The following is a 12,629-nucleotide window of genomic DNA, read 5'->3' as shown; positions in this document are numbered from 1 at the left end:
GCCATTGTTGTACAAAACCCCCCCTCCCCCCCCCTTCGCCTTTTTTTGTTTTGTTTTTTTACTATCTCTTTTGTCTGTTGAGTGTTAGCTTTGTTTGTTGAGGAGGATGAAGAAGAAGAGGAGACGAATACCCCCTCCGTCTATATATATATACCTTACCTTATCAATCACCCCATGTGGGTTAAAAAAAAAAAACTTGACTCTTGAGATCCGTTTGTTTAAATTTTTATATTTATATATATATATGTATTTGAAATGAGGTTGAGATTGAGATTGAGATCAAGGATGTGTATTTGTTGGAGAAACGTAGGTTGCATCCAATAAAAAAAGAAGAAAAAGAGTAAAAAAAAAAAGAAAAGGTAAAGTGAAATGTGTCTTCTTTCATGTCGTGTGGTAGATAGATCAGAGTAAAGCAGTTTGGTACACATATAATGACATGTATAAAGTGAGCTTCATCATTATATGCATTAAAAAAGTGTCTGTTTGTTTGTTTGTTGAATTATCCAAACCACATCTTTCATCTTTCAACTCCCCTTCCGTTGCTATCCTGCATCCTGCATCATCATCATCATCATCATCATCATCATCATCACCATCCCTCCCCCCACCCAGTTATCCAACCCAACCCCAACCCAGGCCTAAGACATCTTCTTCCCCATCAGCTCCCCCAACTCATCCAGCAACTCCACCGTCTCCGCCGGGCTCGCAATCCAAGCCGTCGTCCCCACGCTCCTCGCCCTGAAATCGTTGGCCCCCGCGCTGAGAAACTGATCGCCCACGTGCAGCGTGTTCTCCCCCCTTATCGGCCTCCCCGTCTCGGGATCCCTGAACCACCTCTGACAGACCGTCACGCCCCAGCTCTTGTCCCCAATGTCCACAAACACGTCGTTGCCCCCGTTGAAGGCGCAAAACGGCACCTTTTTGCTCCTCCCGGCCGAGGACAGCTCGAGGATCTTTTGCACGCAGAGGACCGTCTCCTCGAGCGACTCGCGCGGGATGCGGATGTGGGGGGGGGAGGGGATGATGCCCACCGCGCGGTCTTTTCTCATGAGCACGGCGGGGAGGTTGAGGGTCTCGATGCAGTCCGCCAGGGCCGCCTCGGCGATGTCCAGAAGCTGGGTGATGTCCCGGTCATCCCAGAGGAGCATCTCGGCCGTGAGCCATTCTGACCGCGGGACGGGGGAGAGCAGGTGCTCCGAGGCGGGGTCGAACTGGAAGAGGTAGTTGGCTTCGCCGCCCATGATGATCACGGAGCGTTTCTGAACGGGGGTCAGATCGACCGAGGTTGCGATGCTGTCCAGCAGCCCATGGAGGCGGGCGTAGTACCGGTCTGCCGAGGTGTAGCCCGCCGCGGTGACGATGCCGATCTTGATGTTTTTCCTGAGGAGGTCCAGCAGCCGCGGGATGACGGGGGAGGTCGGCTCGAGGGATTGGCCGTCGTCGTAGAGGGTCACGTCTCCGTCAAAGGTGGCTAGCTGGAGGGTGCTGCCTGGTGTGGTGGAGGTCACCGAGATCAGCTGGGCTGAGTTTAGGATCAGGCGGACGTCGTTGAAGGAGGGAGACACGAAGCGGCGGGAGGAGATGTAGCGTTTGCGGTCTTGGAATTTGAATGCTGCTTCTAGGGGAAGGCGGGTGAAAAACGGGCCGATGGAGGGGACGAGGAGTTTGAGCTTGGAGGGGAAGGGGTTGTCGGGGTCGTTTTGGTGGGCAATGTGGTCGTCAATCATGAGCTCGACGTCGTGGAGGATTTCGGCGTAGCGACGGTGGGCTTCCTCGCGGGCCTTGATGAGGATGGGGTTCGGGGAGCCGGGAGGGGAGGTGCCGAGCTCGGGCGAGGATGGGGGGTATTCGAAGACACCGTGGGGTTGGGAGTAGAGGACGAAGGGGACGGCGAGGAGGCCCTTGATCCATTCGATGAATTGATCGCGCCGGTGAGTTTTGAGGGCGTCTGGTGGGGGGTGTCAGTTCCACCCACTCGGTCTTCATCGAGGGGCAGCAAGCAAACTTACATTCAACACGGTATCGGGTCGTCATGATGAAGGTCGAAACAAAAGTCTTTTTCAAGCTCAGGTGGTTGTAGTAAACAGATTGGGTATCAAAAATGATTCGTATATGAAGTAGAAAGTAGGTGAGCAAGATAGATCAAGAGCTCGAGACAGAGAAGAAAACAAAATGGATTGACTGATTGATATATTGTGCCAGCAAAAGAAACAGTCACACAGTCACCGCTTCTTGACACACAACGCACACACAGCACGGCTTAGCTGTCGGTGATAAACAAATCAATAGTCGGAATATCTGTCAATAGGTGTTCGGCTGACTCCGATAATGTCTTTTGTTTCCCCTTGCGGCGCCGGCGTGTCAACTGTCGCCAACGAATAGCCGTTGCAGAATGATGTCACAGGACAGCTGTCGAGGGCATTCACCAATCAGGAGCTCCAAAGCTGGCTTGTGCTTCAGGGACCTCTGGGCTTGGCGGCCCCCGCATTGCTCTTATCGTCGCGGATCATTGAGCTTCCCCGGGAAGGTGTTTGAGTGTTTACTCCACTCGTTCTGAAGCGGATCGAGAACGTTGGTTGAGTCTTCGGCGGTTCGTGCTATGGTTTATGTGGAGTGAAATTGTTCTGGTCTCGATCTTTGGGAGGGTTGGGGGAGCTGGGCGTTTGCAAGTGGCAGGGATCAATGTGAAGAAAGTTGTTTATTCATGTATTGAGCTCCTGAAGATCGGTTGAACAAGCTGAAGTATTTATTTACATCATAATTGTGAGACCAACACCACCCAAGAGACTAACCCCCAGTTTTGACAATAGGAACATGAAGATGAAAACGAAGGAAGAACCAGGCACACAAGAAAAAGGTAGGATCAGCAAGCAATGCTCGCCGTCTCCGTCCTCGTCAAGCACCCATCAGCACAAGCGGTTGGGCATCCCTGAACCCAAAGCACAGTCCTCGGCTGGCAGTTGCAAGGCACCACCTGCGTGGTTCTGACCTGGCAGGTCGGCACAGGGCATCGGATAACAGGGCAGTCGCCCGGCGTGGTGATCCTGGTGACAGTCGGGCAGGGGATCGTGGACGTGGTGCTGGTGGTGGTGATCCGGGGAGGAAGGGTGACAACGCTGGTGATGACCCTGGTGGTCTGAATGGGGACGGAGGTCCTCGTGGGGGTGGTAGAAGTTGTCCGCCGGGTGCTGGTGGTGGTGACACGGCGAGTGGAAGTAGGGGTAGGGCAGGCGAGGCTGCTGGTGCGGAAGATGATATCACAGCCTTGATACGGGCAGTCGGCCGCGCAAGGGGCGATGAGAGTGGCTGTCGGGATTGCAGCCGGGCAGTTGCAGGGCTGACGGATAGTGGAGTAGAAAGCGCAGTCGGAAAGAGGGCATCGTTTGTTGCACTCCTGGTTCTGAATAGTTTTGGTTGCGGTTGGGCAGGCGACAGGAGCTTGAGCTGCCGCCAGACTGACGAGGCTGGCCAGGCCTAGGATGGCGGTGGTGAACTTCATGATGACGGTAGCAAGAATGATGATGATGATGATGATGATGATGATGGTGATGATGATAATGATGATGATGAAAGAGAGCTTTGGTGGCGTTGGTAAAGCCCAGAGGTTCTTCTATTTATCTCCTTCCAAGCGGAATGTATGTACCCCGGACTACGAAGTAACTGGTTTCTATCTTTGGATACCGTGTGGGGGATGACGACAAACCTGTTGGCAATATCAAGTCCTTTTTCTCCGGAATCATACCTACTGTATAGCACCACCGGATGAACTAAAACACATGTTATTGCAGCCTTCCTTCGATGCTACCCAGGATGGAGGAGGCTCTTTGTTTGGCACCGTGTTATGGGAACAGACTTAACCCGAGAGGAAGATGAGCTGTATCGTTAAGCATGACTGTGGGAGCTTCTGCCCCTGCTTTTGTCGGGCCGCTGGGGAGTTATCCATATGATCGGAAAATAAAAGCAGCCTGAACATGTCTGTATACTTACAGGGAGGGGCACTTGATATGGCGGAACCAAACCTTCTGTATACTGCCGTCGGGTCAAGGCATATTGTCTCCTTTCGTGTTCCCAAGTAAGCATCGTCTCCTGATTTTCACCATCTAACGAAGTAGTAGCGAGGTTGACGGAGCCCAACTGTCCACAGAATGGTTCTTCTGGGCGAGACAACTTTGCATACGCCACCCATTTCGAACCGGACGCTAGAATCCGGAATCCTGGGCGAGCTGTGATAGCTTGTTCGCCAGTTGATGCAGGACGGGTCGATCATGGGATTGCGGGGTTTGGCGGTGGTCATCTCGGGTCTCGGGTTGAATGTGCGAGCTACCGGGCTGTGGAGATGTATCGTAGGTATATGACCCCGTAGAAGTGTCGTGATGTAAAGGTCGGGTATCGACTGATAACCAGGGGGGCGCCTATATCCATCCAAATGGAAAGCTTCACACCTTCTGTGTCCTTCCCGATGAAGCATTCAGCGTCACTGTCCCAGTTCGTCTACTTTCTCAGTCCCTCTAGACGCACGCTATGTGATGCCCAAAAGAAATCGAGGTCTCTCCTTGGCTCATATAAATCCCTCCCTCGTGACAGACGCGCTTGCTCGGGTATGCCTGTAAAGCGATGTGCTGAGTCTGTCGATGTGCAGTCGACCCACATCGCAATATGTTCAATCACCCAGGCTGTCGATCCTTGTTTATGTGGGTACAGTTGGCAGTGAATAGGAAAAATCAGGATAGAGCGGCATGATTGTGCTGTGTGAGTTATATGATATCAGCCTTGAGCCTCCTTTTTAGCCTGAGCTGTGGGGACCCTCTCGATCTTGTTGGCCAAGGCCGAGAGGGTTTATATGCTGAACTCATGCGCGACCGTTTGATGTGTGAGTGGGTCTCGAAAACCACTTTATCAATCTTGAAAAACGAGAGCATAAGTCGAGCCGAGGAACGCCGACAAAAATAGTCTATGCGGAAGCAAGAGCTGATCATGGTGATTGTCAGGGGTAAAAGGGGCGGAAATAAATAAGAGCAAATATCGGTGCCGGGCCCTTGTCCCGTCTGCTCTTCCGTGCTATATCCGCCCAGCAAACTGATATGGCAACTCGTAACCAGTTGCTGAGAACACACACGCGAGTGTCGTTTGCGTAGAAACCCGAGCACACAAAAGACTTTGGCACGAACTGGTACTGGCCAGAACGAAATGCAGATCGAGGAGCAGCTCGATGCTAGGCCGTGGGCAACTTGCCAAAGCTGAGTATTCGATCATAGTGCAGTTGCGACATTGTGCTTCTGCTGTGGGTGTCCCTTGACGACCACGGTGCGGAGTTGTCTGATCAAATAAATGCCTCCATCGTCTTCTTTCCAGGAGAGTATCCGTAGCTCGCTTGAGCGTGGTAAATGCCCTATAGACTGTTAGTCGAGGATAGAGCAAGGCGTGTACAAAGAAGATGTTCGTCAGTTTCCGTAGCAAATCTTGTTCGATCGACTCCACAACAATCTTGACCGTCTGCCACAGCATGCATGCCATAGATCAAGACAAATAACATCGATCCCAGTGACCGGGTAGAGCAAACCCAAAACTCCAGTACAAGGATATTACCATAGCCTCCCGTCCCCATCATACTGCAAGTCAAGACGCACGTCGAGATTGAGGGAAGATTGCGTGATGCGGAAGGGGACATACCTGGTCCTAGCACTCAGGACACACAACTGTTGAAAGATGATGTATTTCATTCCTGTTGTGAATTCACATGTTTGACCCAAAGAAAAATCAAGAACGCCGTACACCATTCCCAATGTGACAGCGAATCACCCTGTGTCTACCCGGCATAATGGTATATCCGCATGTATCCAGCCAATCCTGCAGAGCATGCAAACGCCTGCTATTGCGCCTTCGCAAGGAACAAAAGAACAAGAGAAGAATGAAACCCTAAACCCTATTATGAAAACCAATATTCTCACTTATGCTGTTGATGGCTCGACTGCGGAGTCAAGATCATCGTCTGGTAACGGATCCTCCATCCATGCGGAGTAGTCATCATCGTCATCATCCACCACCAGCTTGGTGGAGCCACCGCCCTTTCTGCCTTCGCGCCTGGGTTGGGTTTTGTCTATAGGTGCAGCTTCAGGAGACGACCCAGAATTTTCGCCGTTGAGTTTGATGACTGGCATATCGCTGGATGACTTGGCCGAGCTGTCGCCAATAGCTTTGCCGTCTTCGATCCATGACGGACTATGTGAGCCACTGAGCGGCGTAGTGGGTTCGGAGTCGGCGGGGGCGGCTACAACCAACATGTTGTGTCCGTCGTCCACCACCGAGTCGCTCTGATACTGCCGCCGCTTGGGAAGCGATGGTGGTGGAACTGGGCGGCGCTCGACCTTGTGGCTCGAGGAGTCTTCAGATTGTGATGAAATTGAAGGTGGAGGAATCGGCTTCTTTTTTGGTACTGGAATAGGCGAAACAGGAATACTCTTGTCGGGCATTGGGAGAGGCGTTCCCGGGGGAGGTAAGGGTTGGCCACGACCCATCGGCTGGTTGAGGTCTAGGTGTGGTGGTGCACCGTCTGTGGCAGAACCTGCATCAGTGAGACGTCTCTGAAAGGCATTCAGTCCCCATCTTTTGGCAGATGCTGCGGCATTTGTAACCGCAGCCAGCGCGGCCCCTTTCTTTGTATCGGCGAGACTGGCCGTGTCGGAAGCCGAAGACCCAGTGTCACGGCGGTTGAAGAAGCCCCGGGCGATGGATCCCGTCTGGCTCTTCACCGATCCTTTGATGGAAGCGGAAGGCGACCTTGATCTAGCTCTACCATCATCATGGCTGCCGGACGAGGATGCTGTATTGCGTCGACCTTGGGGTGTTTTGTCCAGATCCTTTTCGGTGTCTGTGGCATCTCTCGAAGAAACTGACGAGCTCGATGTAGTATGAGCATTCGTGACTGGCGTCAGGGCTGGTGATGGAGGTTGCGCTTGAGCAGAAAGGTTCGCCATTGCCGATATGGCCGGGCTTCCATTAGGCGGAGATGACGAGGGCTTGAAGAGATCAGCGTTGATGGGGTCAGTTCCGACAGTGGGTGTTGCTGGTTGGGCGAAGGGTACTGAGAGCACAGGAGGTTGCGAGGAAGAAAGATCACTCTTGACCTCCCTTCGAGAGTCTAGGCTTAGTGAAGATGACTTTGCATCTGACCTGTTTGACTCAAAGCTGGCCACGGAAGTTCTGGGGTCGGCCTTCAGATCCAAACTTGAGGTAGAGCCCCCAGCTGATCCTCTCAGATCAGTCTTGCTCTTCATTTTCCTTCCAAAAAGGCCAATAGATGTCTTCTTTTCGAGCACTGGCACGCTATGGCTCTTCTCCATCTGTGGCAACTCGGTTTCCGGGGCCCCTTGAGTTTCCTCCAAACGGTCAACTTCATCCAGTTCCCCGTCCTGAGCCGCCGCGGTCTCAAGATCCATCGTTGACTTAATTCTGTCGTCATGGAATATACCGCCTCTCCACTTCTTGTGTTCGGTGTTGAAAAACGGGGTGTCATCCCAGAAAGGCAAAACCAGCGTTTCGGCAATGACCTCTTTGATACGACTCTCGATCTGACGAAGAATAACATTGTACGTGATTTGGCGGGAGCTGACGATAGGCTCGATGGTCATCTCCATCTTCGGTGCCTGCTGGAAAGAAAACCACAACCGATTGCTCGGTGGGGGCTTGATTTTCAGGTGAATATGTCCTTCCAACTTTCGAACAACAACCGCGAGAACCATGTTGACCTCTCGTGCCTTGAAACGAGCACCCAAGTCGATGCGGGCAGTTGCAGCAACCTCGAGCCGGAAATTGCCGGTGTAGCGCATATCTGCCTCAACACCGCACTCTCCTTCAACGGTGAGGTCTTTGAGGCGAGGGTTGGTAATGTATGGTGCCGAGTCGCCGGTATCAATAGCCTTGATTTCAATGTTGGATAAGAAAGCCGGCCGCTTGACCCGGGATATCTTCTTCGTAAGCTTCTCCCTTATGAGATTTTCAATGTCCTTGGTCTTATAGATGCCGAGAAATATCCTCCCGATCATGGCATTGAGCCACCTTGTTTGCATGTGTTCTTCGGACGAATGCAGTTTCTGGACCAGCGATATGATGTTCTTAACTTCAAACTGGATCGGAGTCGGCGCTCTGTGCTCGGTGGGAAAGGAAAGCTCCTGGTTTCTCAGGAGGGCAAAGTAGAAATCTTCCTTAGCAGAGCAGTTCTCTGAGAACAAGTAGAAGGGCTTGGACACCTGGCTATCTGGGCCCAACTCTGGCCCATCTGCACGGCGCGAGAGGCAAATCGCATTGCGTTTGATCCATAGCTCGCCTTCCGGCGTGACCTCCTCGCCCGAATATATGCTAATGTCATGGTGGGCCAAGGATACTACATGGCGCACTTCGAGTTGTTCATCATCGTCAAAAAGCATGAGGTGGCCGTGTCTGGAAGATAGGTTAGACAGGGCCTTTTGAAACGCATGCTGGCAGGTGGGGTGTACGACGAACGGACCTTAGTACAACATAGAAAACATTCCCAGCTTTTTTTGGTCGATGACTGGCGCCGTTCTTGTTGTCCAGCGGGCTCGATGTGCCTTTCCGGTCAAATATGCTGCGATACATGGTTTGGTAGACGCTTGGACTTGGAGCAGCCACCGTAGCTGATCCCACCGGTGTTGATCTCTCTATCGGCTTTGCATTGATTCCCATTGGCGTGTATTCACGACAGACGGCAAAGTAACCGGCAGCCACATCGGTGTCATGGTGAATTGTTCGTGATTTGGCTTCCTCCTTGTCCTTCTGCGCCGCTTTGAGTGCATCTACATCATCCCCTGGCTGGACCAGATCGTCCGCGTTTGGAAAGGCGTTATCGGCATCTTCGTGGTAGGGCAGTGTCAGGTAGGCGTGGGCGAAGAGGATGGCGGCGACCAAAGGCAGAAAGGTAATGCCTCCGAGAAGGTAGGCCAGCCAGAAGGCCGTCCAGCCCATAGTAACCGAGTGTTGGCAACTATGTTATCGAGAGACTTCCGGCGGGACCGGGAGGAGAGGGGTGATGATCTTGAAGTGCAGAAGCGTTTGCGAGAGCAGACAGCCCTGCTACCTGCTTGAACCGAGAGTGTCTGGTGAGCGCATCGATCCTCGCGAGAGCCTTGTGACTGGTTTGGAGCTTGTCTGGCTTTTGCTTTGCCTTTCGGAGGCGCGGCTGTTTGAGGGCGAAATGTTCCAGGTTGTCCTGTCAGTTGCTTCGGACGGACCAACCACGAACGTCCATTGATGACGGCCAGCCTGGCAAACCGACACAGTGGGAACGGGCAGCTGTGGTGGGCAAGCTCAGCGGCTCATTGCGTCAGGTGGTCAGCCACTCCCAGCCTTGTTGCCCCACGCCCGGACACCATTGGCCAGCTGAACTAGCGTGCCAGTCCACTCCAAGACCCCACTTACCTTCACGGTCCATGTTCCTTGGGCTCTTGAATTGAAGCTCAACAGCTTTTCCAAACTTCCCATATAATTCACTGTCTTTAATCCTTCTCCCAAAATATATTCCGCTAAGGGAAAGAGTGCCCAGGAATACCTCTCAAAAAGACGCGTTTCTGTGTTGGCATTGGACTGAGCGTCGCCATCCTCAAGTCCATGTTACACAGTTCATCTCGGAGTCTTCAAACCCACCCCTCTCTCACATCACAAGAAGGCCCTCTGACAAGGCCAACGTCTCCGGAATTCCGCCCCATTGTCTTGACGGCGAGTGACTATGTGACCACATATCATGAGCTATTCGAGAAGCAGACGGTTCTTGCTGGTGTTGCCCACCCTTATTCTCTTGCTTCAGCTGACGGACTGATATGCCCTCAGAGAGCTATAACTCATATAGAGAAAATGGGCAGGGGCTCAAAAAGGCCCTCGAAATACATGGAGCAGCTTTCGGAGACATTTTGTTAGCTCCGAATAGGTTTCACCTTTTTCATGGTGACACAGGATTGCTTGGCCCAGAGGAATACAAGGAACCTTGTCGTGTGTACTTGATTGATGTATGTCAATGAACCACGTTGGCCAATTCTTCTGTCTGACTACTTAGATATTTCAGGTGTGTATAATACTCAGAATACGACATGAGGGACAAATTATGTGTTCCTTGCCTATCTCATGCTTTTACAGGAAGCAGACCATTTCACAGTTCGCAGGGATAAACTGCAATGGAGCATAAGACAGAAAAAGCTATCATGACTGGAGGGAGCTTGTCACATTGATGAGTGGATGTTCTTGTTGGATTTGCTCTATTTCTTGCCACGTGTGTGCCGTAATCCCTTGGGCTAGAGCGAGCCTCGGGCGTCTGCATTTCAGCGAGTGACCAGCATCGCGGAGGTTGGACTCGCCGGTCCAGATCTGGTCTTCACAAGCAAGCCACGCCGGATGAACAGTGCGTTTCGAGTCGCTCTTTGTTGGTCATGCCATTGGTATTTTGTTTCCTATCAGCACTCCCGCATCCCAGACCAAATCCATGCCGGGCATCTTTCCGTGCCGTACGCAATGAACCCCATGCAGTGAGAAATAAGCAACCCATAAAGAACACCACCTCATCCGCCTTCCAGCAACACCTTAGATCGTGGTCTCGTAGGCGATAGGGGCGACAGTCTCGGGCTTGTTCTCCTTGATGGAGATGGTCCGCGCCTCGCGGGGAAGGGCGGGTTGTCTCTTGAGCTGAACGGGCTTGCCCTCGGCCTTGGCCTTCTTCTTGAGCTCGGCGTTCTCCTTCACGCGGCGAAGGAAACCCTCGCGGGAGCGGGAGGGCTGGATGTGCTCGATACGGACGTTGAGGCGCTTCTCGATGTAGCGGTGCTTGACCTTCTTGTAGATGATGATGCCGACGGCGGACTTGGTGACGTTGTAGATGACGCCAGTCTTGCCGTGGTAGACCTTGTGGGCCATACTGTTTGCGCAAAGTCAGTCCCTAATTCTGCACACAGCCTCGTCTGATGTGTCCATCACGCTGCCATCTTCCCCCCGAAACTTTGAAAATTGGCGATGTAGTTTCCCCGCCTCGTGCTCCCCTGCGCAATCGGAAATCGTGGATAGGAAAATCGGGATGTTCGCTTACCCCTTCTGGACGGCACCGTTGACCTTGATGTCGACGATATCGCCAACCCTGCAATCCGTTAGCACCAAAGTCCCAAGGGTCGCAAAATCGGTCCTCCAACATACTTGTACTGCTTAAGGTATGTCGACAGTCTGATCATACCCTTCTCCCGGAAGTTCCGGGAGAAGGCGTATCTCGTACCAGCACGGAGACCAGCAGGGTGACCCATTTTGATTGATTATGGGGTTGTCGTCGTGGGTCGAGATCTGTCGAGATGGTGTTGTCGCTGGCTGGCGAATTTGGGAATTTTGTGTGAACGCAAATCTGAGGTCGGGATTTGCACACGGGTGACTAAGCAGACTGCGGGCTGCTCCCAACCAACCAGCTATTGTTAGGGCACGCTGGTGGACCCACACGCACGGGCCAACCACAAACCCACCCCTCCGGGCTGGCATTCAATTTTCTATCAACTCCAAGGGAAGGGTCTGGAGTTTGGAAATTTCCCTCGACCGATCGACCTTTGACAGCCTCAACGACAAAGATGGCCCCTCGCTCGTACTCCAAGACCGCTAAGGTCCCCCGCCGTCCCTTCGAGGCCGCTCGTTTGTATGTTTGATCGAATCGATTTTCCCTCATCGATTGCGGCCTCTGTTTGGCAGCTCGAGATTTTGCGAAACCTCGCCGTCGCCAGCTCCGATCATGCCTGCAACTCAATCACCGGCCACTGAGCTAGAGCTTGACTCTGCTTATGTCGATTGTGATCTTGGACTAACCTTCGGACTCTCAGGGACTCCGAGTTGAAGCTCGTTGGCGAGTACGGTCTCCGCAACAAGCGTGAGGTGTGGCGCGTTCTGCTCACCCTCTCCAAGATTCGTCGTGCTGCCCGGTAAGCTTTTCCCCCAGCTCTGATCACTCCAACTTGCCAAAAAGTGCTAACAGTTTCCCTACAGTGAGCTTCTCACCCTCGACGAGAAGGACCCCAAGCGTCTCTTCGAAGGCAATGCCCTCATTCGCCGCCTCGTCCGCGTCGGTGTGCTCGATGAGTCCCGCATGAAGCTCGATTACGTCCTGGCCCTCAAGGCTGAGGATTTCTTGGAGCGCCGCCTCCAGACTCTCGTCTACAAGCTCGGCCTGGCCAAGTCCATCCACCACGCTCGTGTCCTTATCCGCCAGCGTCACATCCGTGTCGGCAAGCAGATCGTCAACGTTCCTTCTTTCGTCGTCCGTCTCGACTCCCAGAAGCACATTGACTTCGCTCTCACCTCCCCCTTCGGTGGTGGCCGCCCCGGCCGTGTCCGGAGAAAGAAGGCCAAGGCCGCCGAGGGTGGCGATGGCGACGCCGAGGAGGACGAGGAGTAAATTTGAGGCATCTTTTATACCAGAGGGATTTTGATTGGGACTTTGCGGGACGGGCTACGAAAACTGGTCTGGGCAGGAACTTGGGGCCTCTGCATCATGCTGCTTTACAGGCGTTAGTCGGCGTGCAATGCATCGAGATTTACCGTACATCAACTCGGCAGCGAGTCACCAATCGAGCCTCAGCTCTTCTGAAAGAACCTGCGCTTAA

At 52.9% G+C, this 12,629-nt stretch overlaps 5 protein-coding genes across 5 annotated transcripts, besides 1 other annotated feature; 1 reads left to right on the top strand and 4 right to left on the bottom strand.

Moving 5' to 3' along the window:
* Positions 1-638: 638 nt before the first annotated feature.
* Positions 639-2,034, bottom strand: PODANS_1_20720 (uncharacterized protein; the record flags this gene model as incomplete). The annotated part of the gene is made up of 2 exons (XM_001902993.1): positions 639-1,948; positions 2,010-2,034. 2 exons carry the CDS (start codon positions 2,032-2,034, stop codon positions 639-641), a joined length of 1,335 nt encoding a protein of 444 aa, XP_001903028.1.
* Positions 2,035-2,863: 829 nt separating this feature from the next.
* Positions 2,864-3,499, bottom strand: PODANS_1_20710 (uncharacterized protein; the record flags this gene model as incomplete). Its single annotated transcript, XM_001902992.1, has 1 exon — positions 2,864-3,499. The coding sequence occupies one exon, from the start codon at positions 3,497-3,499 to the stop codon at positions 2,864-2,866; it is 636 nt and encodes a 211-aa protein (XP_001903027.1).
* A 2,449-nt stretch (positions 3,500-5,948) lies between these two features.
* Positions 5,949-8,979, bottom strand: PODANS_1_20700 (uncharacterized protein; the record flags this gene model as incomplete). Its single annotated transcript, XM_001902991.1, has 2 exons — positions 5,949-8,436; positions 8,504-8,979. The coding sequence occupies 2 exons, from the start codon at positions 8,977-8,979 to the stop codon at positions 5,949-5,951; spliced, it is 2,964 nt and encodes a 987-aa protein (XP_001903026.1).
* A 1,478-nt stretch (positions 8,980-10,457) lies between these two features.
* Positions 10,458-10,526: a sequence feature (Short protein (PODANS_1_20690, CAP60797.1) was converted to a misc_feature.).
* Positions 10,527-10,584: 58 nt separating this feature from the next.
* On the bottom strand, positions 10,585-11,291 carry PODANS_1_20680 (uncharacterized protein; the record flags this gene model as incomplete). Its single annotated transcript, XM_001902989.1, has 3 exons — positions 10,585-10,915; positions 11,084-11,131; positions 11,188-11,291. 3 exons carry the CDS (start codon positions 11,289-11,291, stop codon positions 10,585-10,587), a joined length of 483 nt encoding a protein of 160 aa, XP_001903024.1.
* Positions 11,292-11,603: 312 nt separating this feature from the next.
* On the top strand, positions 11,604-12,538 carry PODANS_1_20670 (uncharacterized protein; the record flags this gene model as incomplete). The annotated part of the gene is made up of 4 exons (XM_001902988.1): positions 11,604-11,668; positions 11,850-11,948; positions 12,013-12,417; positions 12,445-12,538. The coding sequence occupies 4 exons, from the start codon at positions 11,604-11,606 to the stop codon at positions 12,536-12,538; spliced, it is 663 nt and encodes a 220-aa protein (XP_001903023.1).
* Positions 12,539-12,629: the final 91 nt, after the last annotated feature.

Source organism: Podospora anserina, chromosome 1, assembly GCF_000226545.1.
Source record: "Podospora anserina S mat+ genomic DNA chromosome 1, supercontig 5".
In the NCBI taxonomy this organism is placed as follows: domain Eukaryota; kingdom Fungi; phylum Ascomycota; class Sordariomycetes; order Sordariales; family Podosporaceae; genus Podospora; species Podospora anserina.
This window is presented reverse-complemented; position numbering and strand designations above follow the sequence as displayed.